This window comes from Myxocyprinus asiaticus, chromosome 21 (genome assembly GCF_019703515.2).
Source record: "Myxocyprinus asiaticus isolate MX2 ecotype Aquarium Trade chromosome 21, UBuf_Myxa_2, whole genome shotgun sequence".
Lineage (NCBI taxonomy): Eukaryota > Metazoa > Chordata > Actinopteri > Cypriniformes > Catostomidae > Myxocyprinus > Myxocyprinus asiaticus.
The window spans coordinates 20,439,165-20,451,411 of record NC_059364.1 but is presented as its reverse complement, the minus strand read 5'-3'; the positions used below and the strand labels follow the sequence as shown (position 1 = coordinate 20,451,411).

At 37.6% G+C, this 12,247-nt stretch overlaps 1 protein-coding gene across 5 annotated transcripts in view; it reads right to left on the bottom strand.

Moving 5' to 3' along the window:
- The window catches only part of LOC127411778 (stromal membrane-associated protein 1-like), a 167,175-nt gene that overhangs the window by 36,609 nt on the left and 118,319 nt on the right, over positions 1 to 12,247 (bottom strand). For all 5 annotated transcript variants that reach the window (XM_051647531.1, XM_051647532.1, XM_051647534.1 and 2 more), the window contains one exon: positions 11,506 to 11,633. In XM_051647531.1, the coding sequence (XP_051503491.1) occupies positions 11,506 to 11,633 (128 nt within the window). The remainder of the gene's footprint in view (positions 1 to 11,505; positions 11,634 to 12,247) is intronic.

The window sequence follows — 12,247 nt, the reverse complement described above, 5'->3', positions numbered from 1 at the left end:
ACAGCGCGGGCACAGAACTTAGTACTCGGTACTGCCGGTACTTTTAACTGGTGGCTATTTAAATATTAAACTGAGTAGAGATTTCGTGGCACCGCTAGCCACTCCTAGGTGGCACCCAGTTTGGGAACCACTGCTAGTCTAGTCTATGCTACTTCTATGGCTCTTAGATGAAGTAAAGCAGGAAGTTCAGCACTTAAGCACAGATGTCCAGATGAGTTGAATGAGAAACAAGCGGGTAAAGAATGCAACCTATCATGATTTCTAAATCACAATACACTAAACTATTAATCACAATATAATCATATTGTAACACATATATCGATATAACATTGTATCACCATGTCCCTGCTGACTCCAACCCCTACTGTGTACTACATGTGCATGCATGTTGGTGCCTGTTCCTGGCTAAGGACGGGCAGATTTCCACTTAGTCAGAGCGGAGCAAGAGGGGCTATCAATTATTCTGTTAAAAGAGCCCAGAAAGTCCAGCAGCTCTACACACCTCTTAATAAAACATTGATTCAAGTAGGGAAAAAACTTTTTGTCGAAGCTACTTTCCTGGCTTCATAAGTACAGCTTCAGGCTTCAGGGATAAAGAGAGAACCTTCCTCACCCCATTCTGAGAACGATGGACAATATAAGTGTGAGGAATGGGAGAATGGAAAATGAGGGAGAGAAAGAGGAATGAGAGTGAACAGGAGAGAGAACAGTGTGGGGGTTGATGAGAGAGGGTCCCAGGGGTGAGGACAAGCTTCTACAAAGACAAATTGCTCTTCCTGCTGGGAATCTCCAGGGTCCTGGATGGTCATAAGCGTGTTAAGAGAGATGATGTTCTTTTTTTTCCCTCCGACAGCCTTGCGGATAAGTAGCCGACACCAGCCAAAGATGTGCTGAACTGCAAAGATGTCCATGGGGTCTTAAGAGCCTGGCCCCTCTGTTGGACAACCATGTTTAATAAATGTAGCAAAAATAAAATAAAATAAATTATAAGCAAGAATAGATATCTATTTTAAAGGTGTTATGTCATGAGGAATCAACCATTCCTTGATATTTTGATATATAAGAGGTTTTTCTACTATAAATACATACAGTAAATTTCAGAACTCAAAACTTAATCCCCAATGCAATAAAAGCATTCATTGAAACCAAGCTGCAAAACCACCTCGTTCTCTACTTCCGTGGTTACCCTACGTCACTAGGGGTACATTAATTCATGACCACCTCTAAAAGACGTGGTGTCAAATTATAACTCATTCAGCTGCCGCCTCTTGCTGTTTTAAGCACAAACGCATCATGGATGCTTTCTTATTTTTAGTTGTTGGTGTATGAAAACATGATGGAATGTTACTGGAAAGTGGATGTGTATGTGTCTTCAGCGTATTTTAGTGTAGATTGTATGTTCGGCTCACATCATACCAGTCATAATATGATTTAAGCTTTGCAAAGGAACTGTTATTGAAGGATGGGGCAGTTAAAAACTCTTGGACCCGATCGCAAAAACCGTGAGTAAACAGTTTCATTCATGAATATTTCATATGTCATGACTGTTTGATAGTTTATGGTGTTGACACCCTGTTTACACCAGGCGCGTCTGTTGACGAGATGCAACGGCTTGAGGCTCTCTACACCGGGCATGTCAACACAACCTTCCTAAACTGTTTATTTGTGTTTTTGGCAGTAGTAGCGCCAGCGAGTTGAGTGCAACATGGAATGGGACATCTGTTTACTGACGATGTGATGCACCGCTACAGACACTTCCATGGTAGATGGCATCATCGATTATAATGGGTTCTATTGCTTTTGACGTGACTTTCACGTCCGATGTAGGCGGGGTGTGTGTGTGTTAACATTTGTGCTTGAGATGAACAGTTGAATATATTCGGATGCAATGTATTGCATGTGCGTTGTGTGTAAACCCTGAAATTTAGTTTTATAATGTTTTGCTGCTCATTCATTTGATTGATTGAGTTTAAAAAAAAATGGCACTATTTGAGGGGCTGCAAGATGTTAGCCAATCATAACAGTGGGTGTTTACGTTAAAGTTTTAAGGAGGCGCTTATTACAAAACCGAGCGTTTCAAACAGAGGGCTAGAGACAGGGTGGAATATGACCATATAATACTACATTATGACTGTTTGAATGCAAAAAACATTACAAACATTATCAGTGGACCTCAAGGAAGATAATAAAACTATAAAAAAAAAAAAAAATTTCATGACCCCTTTAAGAATATTCTTGAAATTTTTGGTCGATAAATAACAGAATATACACATTTTTATGCAAAATGTTAAAAAAAATTCTGAAAAAATAAAAGTTCCTTTTTTAATTAAAATAATGTTTAAAATATATTTATAATCTTATTTATTATTATGTTTTGAAAAGTCATATTGTACATTGCAATGAAAAATGTTCTCAATAAATAACTAATTATTAAAAATCCTATCTTTTTTTGTTGTTATTTTTTTTATTTTCTCCCCTTTTCTCCCTGATTTAGAATGCCCAATTCCCAATGCGCTCTAAGTCCTTGTGGTGGCGTAGTGGCTCGCCTCAATCCGGGTGGTCGAGGACGAATCTCAGTTACCTTCGCGTCTGAGACCGTCAATCATGTGGCTTGTTGAGCACGTTACCGCGGAGACATAGCGCGTGTGGAGGCTTCACGCTTTTCTCTACGGCATCCATGCACAACTCACCACGCGCCCCACCGAGAGCGAGAACTACATTATGGCGACCACGAGGAGGTTAACCCATGTGACTCTACCCACCCTAGTAACCGGGCCAATTGGCTGCTTAGGATGCCTGACTGGAGTCACTTAGCATGTCCTGGATTCGAACTTGTGACTCCAGGTGTGGTAATCAGTGTCTTTACTTGCTGAGCTACCCAGGCCCCCTGCTAAAAATTCTATCTTACACACTATATTTGATCTGCTCAGGATTTTTCAATCAAAGCAAAAACAAAGCTTTTCTTCTTTTTAGTAAAGATAAGAAGTTGCTTTGATTCTGAAGCAAACCCGTCCATTACACATTTAATTTGTTCAATTTCACATTTTGGATTTAGCCTTCCATCAGATACTGTGATCGCTTCTCCCTCCATGTTGATAGTGCATCAAAAATGGATGAGTGGGGCTTAGCGGAGGGTCAGTACTACCATGGAACACAAAAGGAGGTTTGGCAAAATGTTAGGGACTCACAACCTCAGTCACTATTGACATTCATGTCTCAAAAAAATTAAAAGGATGCAATGAAAGTGAATGGTGACCTAGGGTGTCATTCTGCCTAACATCTCTTTTTGTGTTCCACAGAAGAAAGTCATACAGGTTTAAAACAACATGAGGGTGAGTAAATAAAATAATTTACATTTTTTGTTAACTATACCTTTAACAAGCTATTGCTCATTTTCTTATTAAATGTGAAGTGGATGGAACACACATTCCCTTTTCTACCAGTTGACACATTTCTACCAGTATAGCATTTCAACCAGTATATTGCCCACTCCTAAAAGCTCAGCAGGACCACGTTTATCAGACTTAAAAGAGAGAGAAGCTACATATTACAAACCACATTTCTCTCTCCCTTTCTCTCCTCTACATCCACCTCTTCTTACCCCTCTCTTCACTTGACATTATTAAATGTCTCTCCTCTTCACTCCCCTCAGTGAAGGGCTGTAATAAATGCTAATATCCCCTCATTATTCATGGTTCACCCTTTGGCCGGGAAGACCCTGCAAATCAATTCTGTCAGCCACAACTAGACAGGCTAAATGTAATCATTTTGTTTGCGGAGGAAATTAAAACAATTGAGTCTGACCTTTCCTTTGTCTCTCTTAGTCAGTAGAGTTTAGACTGATAAGGGCAGGCAGAAACAGAGGGGTGTTTCTCAACCCCAGAAAAAAATTAAATGCTTCTTGTTTAACTCTTACCTCCACTGCCTCACAAATTAGGCGTGTCCGTTTAACAAGTTCTTGCTTAGCATTAGCCAGCATATGCCATGACCAATTACAAAACACACTATGGTTACGATCACAAACCGAATAAATAACCGAAGTCAAGCCCCTTTATAGCCATAAATAACAGCTGTAACCATAGTGACAGTGACTAAAGTAAATATCAAAGATGGCAACTTTCATAGTACTGGAAATCTGAGTACAAATTGTTTTTCTCCACATTTGGTTCACACCCACACCACAAAACTGATGTAAGCAGTTCAGTTGGAAGACAGCAACTGGATCTAAAACCTTCAGATGACACACAGCAAGTTACCGGAACTCCACAAGAAATTGGTGAATAGTACCTGTGACTGGCATGACCGACATGATAGAGCAGGTAGGGCTGGGCGATATGGCCAAAAACAATTATCACAATATGTTTTTCATATAATTCGATATCGATATTTATCACCATTTACATTTCATGACATTAATGGGGGTGGAACTGCATTCCACAAAGTGTGTTTGACCTCAATAATGAATTAAACATAACTTGTTTGTTTACAAGTATACTCCAGAGAGTAAGATACCTTTAAATTAAAGTCAGTTTAGGATTTAATTCTACATAAGGTGTGTGATCTCTTTTTGATTACAGTTAGCCAATTTCACCATCTTCAGCTGACATTTGACTCATGTGACGCTCCACACTCCAGCTCAATAGGTGGCGGTAATGCACCATAAGCTGGATTGCCAACCACCAATAAACATCACAAGAAGAAGAAACACTTTCTTTTCTGTGACGGCACTATGGATCATTTTTACCAAATTGTACATAAATAAACAGCAATGGCGTTGATGTCAGAGTTGTTATGTTCAGTCAATAGCTGTTGTACTGCATTGTCAGTGCTGTCTTCTTCGGTACACAACGATATTAAATTAGCCGGATAGCTAGCTGCTAGCTAGCGGCTACTGAGCCTCATTGCCGGTTTCCATGACAGCAGGGCTGCACAGACCTGTTATGACACGTTTCTGCCTTTTTTAACAACGTAAATGTAGCAAACTTTTTTAGATTTCCAATTCTTAAAATATTTAGTGTAAATTTATAACATTGTACTTTGTATTATATTATCCTGGAATAAGATTTTAAAAATCAGTTACCATAGCTGCGATGAGGCTTCTAACAGCTGCTGAGGGAGTAACAGAAAATGTGGCCTCTTCTTACTGCTGTTATCCAGCGCTCTATATTTCTATCTTATTTTGCAAAGCTGCGAAAGCATAATCATTGGTTTTTTCTTTACTGTTGGAGCAAACAGGTAAGCAAAAATTGTGGTCCCCCATTCACCTCCATATAAGTTTAACCAACTACGACAACTTCTGCTTTCATGAACACGGACATGTGAAAAGGGCCCATTCCTAAGTCTTTCTAGCAAGTCAGTTCACTGTCGGCCATCTTTTGAACACTCCCGGGAGGCTATTTCCAGTCATGACTGTGCAGCTCCTATATACTTGAATGGGGGAAACACCGAAATCTCAAAAACAGTTGGTCAAGATTATGCTCAAAGAGCATATTTTAAATCAGCAGTAAAATCTGACAAAACTGGTATCATACATTGTGCTTCTTTACCTCATTTTACACTAAAAACCACAATTTTCCTGGCTCGTATAGCTAATGCGTATGAGCATTCTTGAGTTGACTGACAAGCGATGTCTGTATCTAAAAGGTGATATGCTCTTTTACCTGCAAGGCAGGACTTCCTTTCTATATCCGATGACAATTGGGCGTGAGCTCCTTGGTTGGGCATTCCAATTTCTCCCATTCATTTTAATAGAAGTGGCCCGTCTCTGCTAAATAGTCTCTGGTCCATAATTCCTAACTGGCTGGTCCGGGCTAGATGGCGAGCTAGGCACACGTGTTTCGCTGAGCTCTGGCAGATTTTTATATTATTTGTGCGTATTTGCATTTTTCTCATCTACCACCCTCAGAAAATTAAGTAGCCAACTGAAAAAGTTAGTATTGCTCCTTTTTTGCCAATTAACTAATGTGTTATTAGTTCAATCAACAAGTACAACCTGTGTGAATATGGCGTACTCGGTGAACAGAGCCCAACATGTATCCCCGGACGTGGATCACAATTATGGTTGAGAGAGCACAAAGGAAAGACGATGGAACTCCTCTCAGATTACTCCAACCAAAAATCTTCCCAAAAAAGTCAAGCCAGATGATGCTGATATCTCCAATGCAGCTCTTCTGCAAGCGATTAGTTCCTTGACGGCAAGCTTTGATTCCCATGATAATACATCGCAGACCGAACCAAGCAAAACAGCATAATGATTGCGAACGTTTCCAAGTCGGTGGAGTTTAATGCTGCTGAGATTAAGGAATATAAACAGAAAAGAGTCTTTAAAAAGCAAACGGCACTCCTCGTCAAGTCTAATGAAGAGTTGAAGATGAAAATGTCAAAACTCGAGCATTACAAGCAAAGATGTAATCTCCGTATTAAGGGGATGGAGCATTCTGATGAGGATGCACGAAAAGAGGTGACTGCTCTTTTGGCTGATGTAGCCCCCCACTTGGTTCAGAAACTGGAGGATTTGGTTGACAGTTCATCGTGATGGGAAAAAAAAAAAGAGCCTAGAAAGATCCATCAAATGATTGTACAGTTCACCCTGCGAAGATACAGGGACGAAATCTGGAAGATCACAATGAACTCGCAGGTGTGTGTTGACCGTGGAATTCATTTCGCAGAGGATCTATCAGCAGAGGACTGGAGAGCTTGTGCAGCCCTCTGTCCAATCATTCAGGAAGCTAGGAGCCCCGGTAAGAAGGCATATTATCGCAGTCCCGGCCGTTTAATCTCACCTGCGCTCAAAAGCTTTGACTGATTACACCCAAGTAACTTGGATGAGGTCATGAGTAGTGAGAATCGAATGTAAAACTGTTTTCTGCCAGAGAAATTAATTTTTCGATAAAGTCTTAATAGCTGGTGTTGTTCTATCTCCAGCAGTGACTGATTGTTCATTGTTCTTTGTTAACATTGTGCTATTTTTTTGTTCTATGTTTCAACTAAATGGCAATCTTTCTTTTCTTTTACTAAATGTTAGGGGTCTAAGAGACATTAAAAAAAGAAAGGCTACGTTTTTATTTTGTAAAGAATGCTCAATGCATTCAGATGGTACCTTTTGGTCTAATCAGTGGGGTGAACCAATTTTATTTGATCTTGGTACAACTCGTTCAGGAGGCGTTGCTCTTCTTTTTAAAAATGTTCCTGGGAAAATTCTTGAGTCAAGGTCCAGCTCAGATGGACATTGGTTATTTTGCAGTTTAGAAATTGAAATTTTTTGTTTTATTTTAGGAAATGTGTATGGTCATAATAATGTGTCCCAAAATAGAATCTTAATTTATGAAATTTAATTGGTTATAGAAGAGATAAAAATTAAGTATTCTACTGACTTCGTTATAATGGGTGGTGACTTCAACATGGTGTATGATGAGTGGTTAGATAGGTCTACTACTAAATATAATGGCCATCATTATAACTCATTATTAGTTGACTTTTGTAATAACCAATTTTTTAGCAAATCATTAGAGAGAATCAAACCCGCACCTAAAAGAGTTTTCTTGGTTCAAACCTGATGCTTCTAGCAAGTCTCGAATTTACTTTTGGTTAATTTCTCATAGAGTTTTATTTTACCAAACAGTCTCTAGTATATCTACATCTCCCCTAACAGATCATTGTTCAACGGAGTTGGCAATAAATCAGAAAAATAAACCTTCCTGTAATAAAGGATATTGGAAATTTAACTCTAGCCTTCTCAAAAAAAGAGGAAAATGTGAAATCTGTTGAAGATATCTTTTCAAATATTATCAAGGATGATAGGCTGAGTTCTTGGATAATTAAATGGGAACACTTTAAATACAAGCTTCGACGATTTCCAGTCTCTTACAGTCAACAACTAAATAGAAGTTATATTTTAGAAGAGACTTCCCTTCTTATTAAAGAAATAAATGAATGTTCCAACAAACTAACTTTAACAGAACTTGATAAATCAAGATTGTTATCTTTGCAGTCACAGATGAAGTTTATATGACTAGAGGAGCATATGTTAGATCAAGGGCTAAATTGATGGAAAAGGGGGAGAAAAGCTCAGCTTATTTTTGTATGTTAGAAAAAAGGCGTCAAGAAAGAAACACTTTTAAGACTTTCATTATTAATGGTGTATAGTGTTTGGATGCAAAATTAATAGCAAAAGAAATCACTGACTTTTATCAGAACCTATATTCGGCCTCTCCCTCAATTTTAGACTCGCATGCCCTTTTTAAAGAAATTGGTGAATTCGTACCTCAAATAGATGAACAACTTAAAATAACCTGTGATGCAAGGTTAGCAATTGAAGAGCTTGTTTCTGCTGTTATGCATTTGTCATTAGATTAATCACCTGGCCCAGATGATCTTACATCCAATTTTTATTGTCATTTCTGGGACCTTTTGAGATAATTTATTTTTTAGAGTTTTTAAGGAAATAACTGAAAATTTGGTACTGCCCAGATCAATGAGGCAAGGTTTAATCACACTTATTCCCAAACCGGGGAAGGATTCCAGGTTGCTGGACAATCTATGACCTATCACTTTATTGGACAGTGACTACAAATTGTTAACCCCTTTATATAATAATTGTTTGAAAGTCGGTTTAACTCTGATAATTGGTGAAACCGACATAACAACATTGACTGGTTTTAGACTTGCTTGAGTATAATAATGAGATAGAGAATAATGGGATTATTTTATTTTTAGACTTCTATAAAGCGTTTGATATGTTGGAACACTTTTATTTTTTAAATGTTTACAAGCATTCGGGTTTGGTAAAAATTTTTGTTCAGATGCTCTATACAGATACTAATAGCTCAGTTCTTGCCAACTGGTACTTCACCTAGATTTGATATTAAGAGAGGGGTTAATCAAGGCTGCCCTATTTCGCCCTCATTATTTATTATGGCTACAGAGATGTTGGCCTTGCTTATTAAAAATTCAAATATTGAAAAGCTAAATGTGATTGGACAACAAATCGTGATCAGTCAATTGGCAGACGATACAACATTATTTTTGAAATCTCTTGATCAGATTCCTAAAGTAATAGACATAGTTCATTATTTCTCAATTTTCAGGTCTAAAACGTAATATTGCCAAATGTGAAATTATGACCATACACGATTGCCATCTTGAAACATCATTTAATATCTCAATCAAGTCTGTTGTTAAATATTTAGGTATACACATTTCTAAGGATGAAGTCATCAAGGAAAAACTAAATATCTAGAATAGATGGAATTACTATAAAAGTAGACTTGACTCATGGATGAAAAGGGATCTATCTATCTATTGTCTCTCTATTTATTTATTTTTTTATCCCCCTTTTCTCCCAATTTGGAATGCCCAGTTCTCACTACTTAGTAGGTCCTCGTGGTGGCGCGTTTACTCACCTCAATCCAGGTGGCGGAGGGCAAGTCTCAGTTGCCTCCGCTTCTGAGACAGTCAACCCGTGCATCTTATCACGTGGCTTGCTGAGCGCTTTGCCACGGAGACATAGCGCGTGTGGGGGCATCCACCGTGGCATCCGCGCTCAACTCACCACGCGCCCCACCGAGAACTAACCACATTATAGCGACCACGAGGAGGTTACCCCATGTGACTCTACCCTCCCTAGCAACCGGACCAATTTGATTGCTTAGGAGACCTGGCTGGAGTCACTCAGCACACCCTGGATTCGAACACGTGACTCCAGGGTTGGTAGTCAGCGTCAGTACTCGCTGAGCTACCCAGGCCCCCCTCTCTCTATTTCTAATTGAGTTATTAAGACCATTAACCAAACTAACTTTAATTTTATCTGGAGAAAGCATGTACACTATATTTAGAGAGCAGAACTCACACAACATTATGAGAATGGTGGATTACAAGGCATTGATTTTGAGTGTATAGATGGTATGTTGAAGATTAAATAGTTAAAAACCTTTATAACTAATGAAAATAGTTTTTGGATTTGTCTTCCTAGGGAAATTTTTAAAAGATTGGGTGGAATTGATTTTCTGCTAAAAAAAATTTGTTTCAGAATTGCCGATCAAATTATCTTTTTTTCACCAACAGATTTAGCTGTATTTGAAGTTACAGTATAAATCACAATTTTACCCCACACAGAACCCCCATTTGGTATAACCATTTCATTCTGTCTAAACACAAGTCTCTATTCATTCTTGATTGACTTGCAAAAGGTATTTGGTCAGTGGTCCACTTAATGGATGGGGATGGGAATCTGTTAATTAACAATCTATATTGTGAACGTAAACAATTTAATAGCGTTTTAAACGTCATTCCAAAGAGTTTTCTTCATTTATTACAAAACTCCTTTGTAAACTCCCTTGATGGTTCATGCGAACTCCCATCTCTTCTATTTAATGGTAATGATCTTATGACAATTCTTCCCAACAAATGTATTCATTCTTGTTTTAATTCTATACTGTATCCTACACTTCCACACCGCAATGGTATTCTACAAATTTATGACAAAAAAAACTATAAAAAAAATTGCGAACCCATTATATTAGTTTTCCAGTGGCTCCAGAAACTCACTTTAAAATACTTAATAATGTATATCAATCAAGTGAATTCTTAAGAATTTGATTTAATTCTGACCACAACATTAGTAATTTTTGTCAAGTTGATGAAGAGACAACCAATCATCTTTTCTTTTTCTGTGCGCACTCAACTATTTTCTGGGAAAATATGTTTAATTGGCTGAAAACAAAAATCCTATCGCTACCTACACTGTCTAAAACTCTAATTGTATTTCAAGTTTGCTGAAGGACAAGGAGGTAGAATTTTTTGTTAATGTTTGTCCTCTTTAAAAATATTATTCACAAGTGCAAATGTATGGACAAAACCTTATTTTTCAGTTTTTAAAAGAGATTTTATTTGTAATTATTTACCTTCTTTAATGTGTATGAGAAGTAAACAAGCCTGCAAATTTGCCAAAATTGTAAAAGACCCCAGTTTGTTTTATTTTTTTATTTCATTTTTTTCTGGCTGCTTTTTGTCATTTTTTTTTTTTTTATTCTCATTACAGTTCTGTTAATACCTTTTGGTTTTTATGTCTTTTAATTATGTGCCTTGCTTTATTGTTTATTCAGTCACATTTACATTGCCATATTTGTTTGTATATTTGCACTGTCCAAAAAAAACAAAAAAAATAACAAAAGTAAATAGAAATAGAAATAAAATAAAAAAACATCCTAACCGGCTGATTTCATAACAGTGATTCAGTTAGATAGTTGTGTGTATAACTTGGCCAAATTGCTTGCGTTTTTAGCGACACATACCTGATTCAATCGTACAGATGTAGAACATAGACTAAATATAGAAAATTAATCATAAGTTTGTCATCGATATTGAAAATTATATCTACATTTTTTTCTGCTAAATATCTATATTTTATTGCCCAGCCCTAAGAGCAGGTTTTTTAAAAAAAAAAAATTTATTTTATTTAAAGAGTATTTAAGAGGCTATAGATGTTTGCATTATCGATTCATGTACCTGGTTTGTGTTGGTGCTTGAGGGCAAAGGGTTGGATACCATTGGTCCAAATATGTCTAGGTCATCACTGATTGAAGCTGCACTGCTTGTTCCCACCCCACTGCTGGCAGAGCTGGCTGTGGGTGCATCTAAAGGAGAAAAAGACAGAACCAGTTGGGAACAAACATTGAACAACATGCAAAAGGTCCCACAAAAAGGCCCCTTAAAATCTGTCACACTAGTGCCTCCATTAAATAGAGACTGAACCATTCCTTTGTCTGGCTTTTGTTATATTACACCAGACATGGCTCATGGGAGGGTACAGACCCACATCACCCAGACAGATCACACAAAGACACATAAATTGTTTCCTTGTATGTCGCTTGGAGAATACAGGCATCAAAGTCACACTGCTCCAAACATGTCTCAGGAGTAATTGCAAACATGGGCAAAGTGTTGAGTCAATTTCATTCGATAGAGCACAGTGTAACAACAGGCACTGTAGATTTTATTTATTTTAAATGTGATATTTACAGTAGCCCCAAAAAGTATTTGGACGCTAAAATTTAATGTATAAAACAATAGATATACTGTTCAAAATGAAGTATTTGGACACTTTCCAGTTGTCAAATGTGGAACATGTCCATAGTTAATGTGATCTAATGTGAACTACAACTGCGGTTGTGCTGCTCGGACACCTGTGTAAACTTAAACAAACTAAAAATGACCTTGGGACCAGTTCGTTAAAAATCATCGCAAAGTG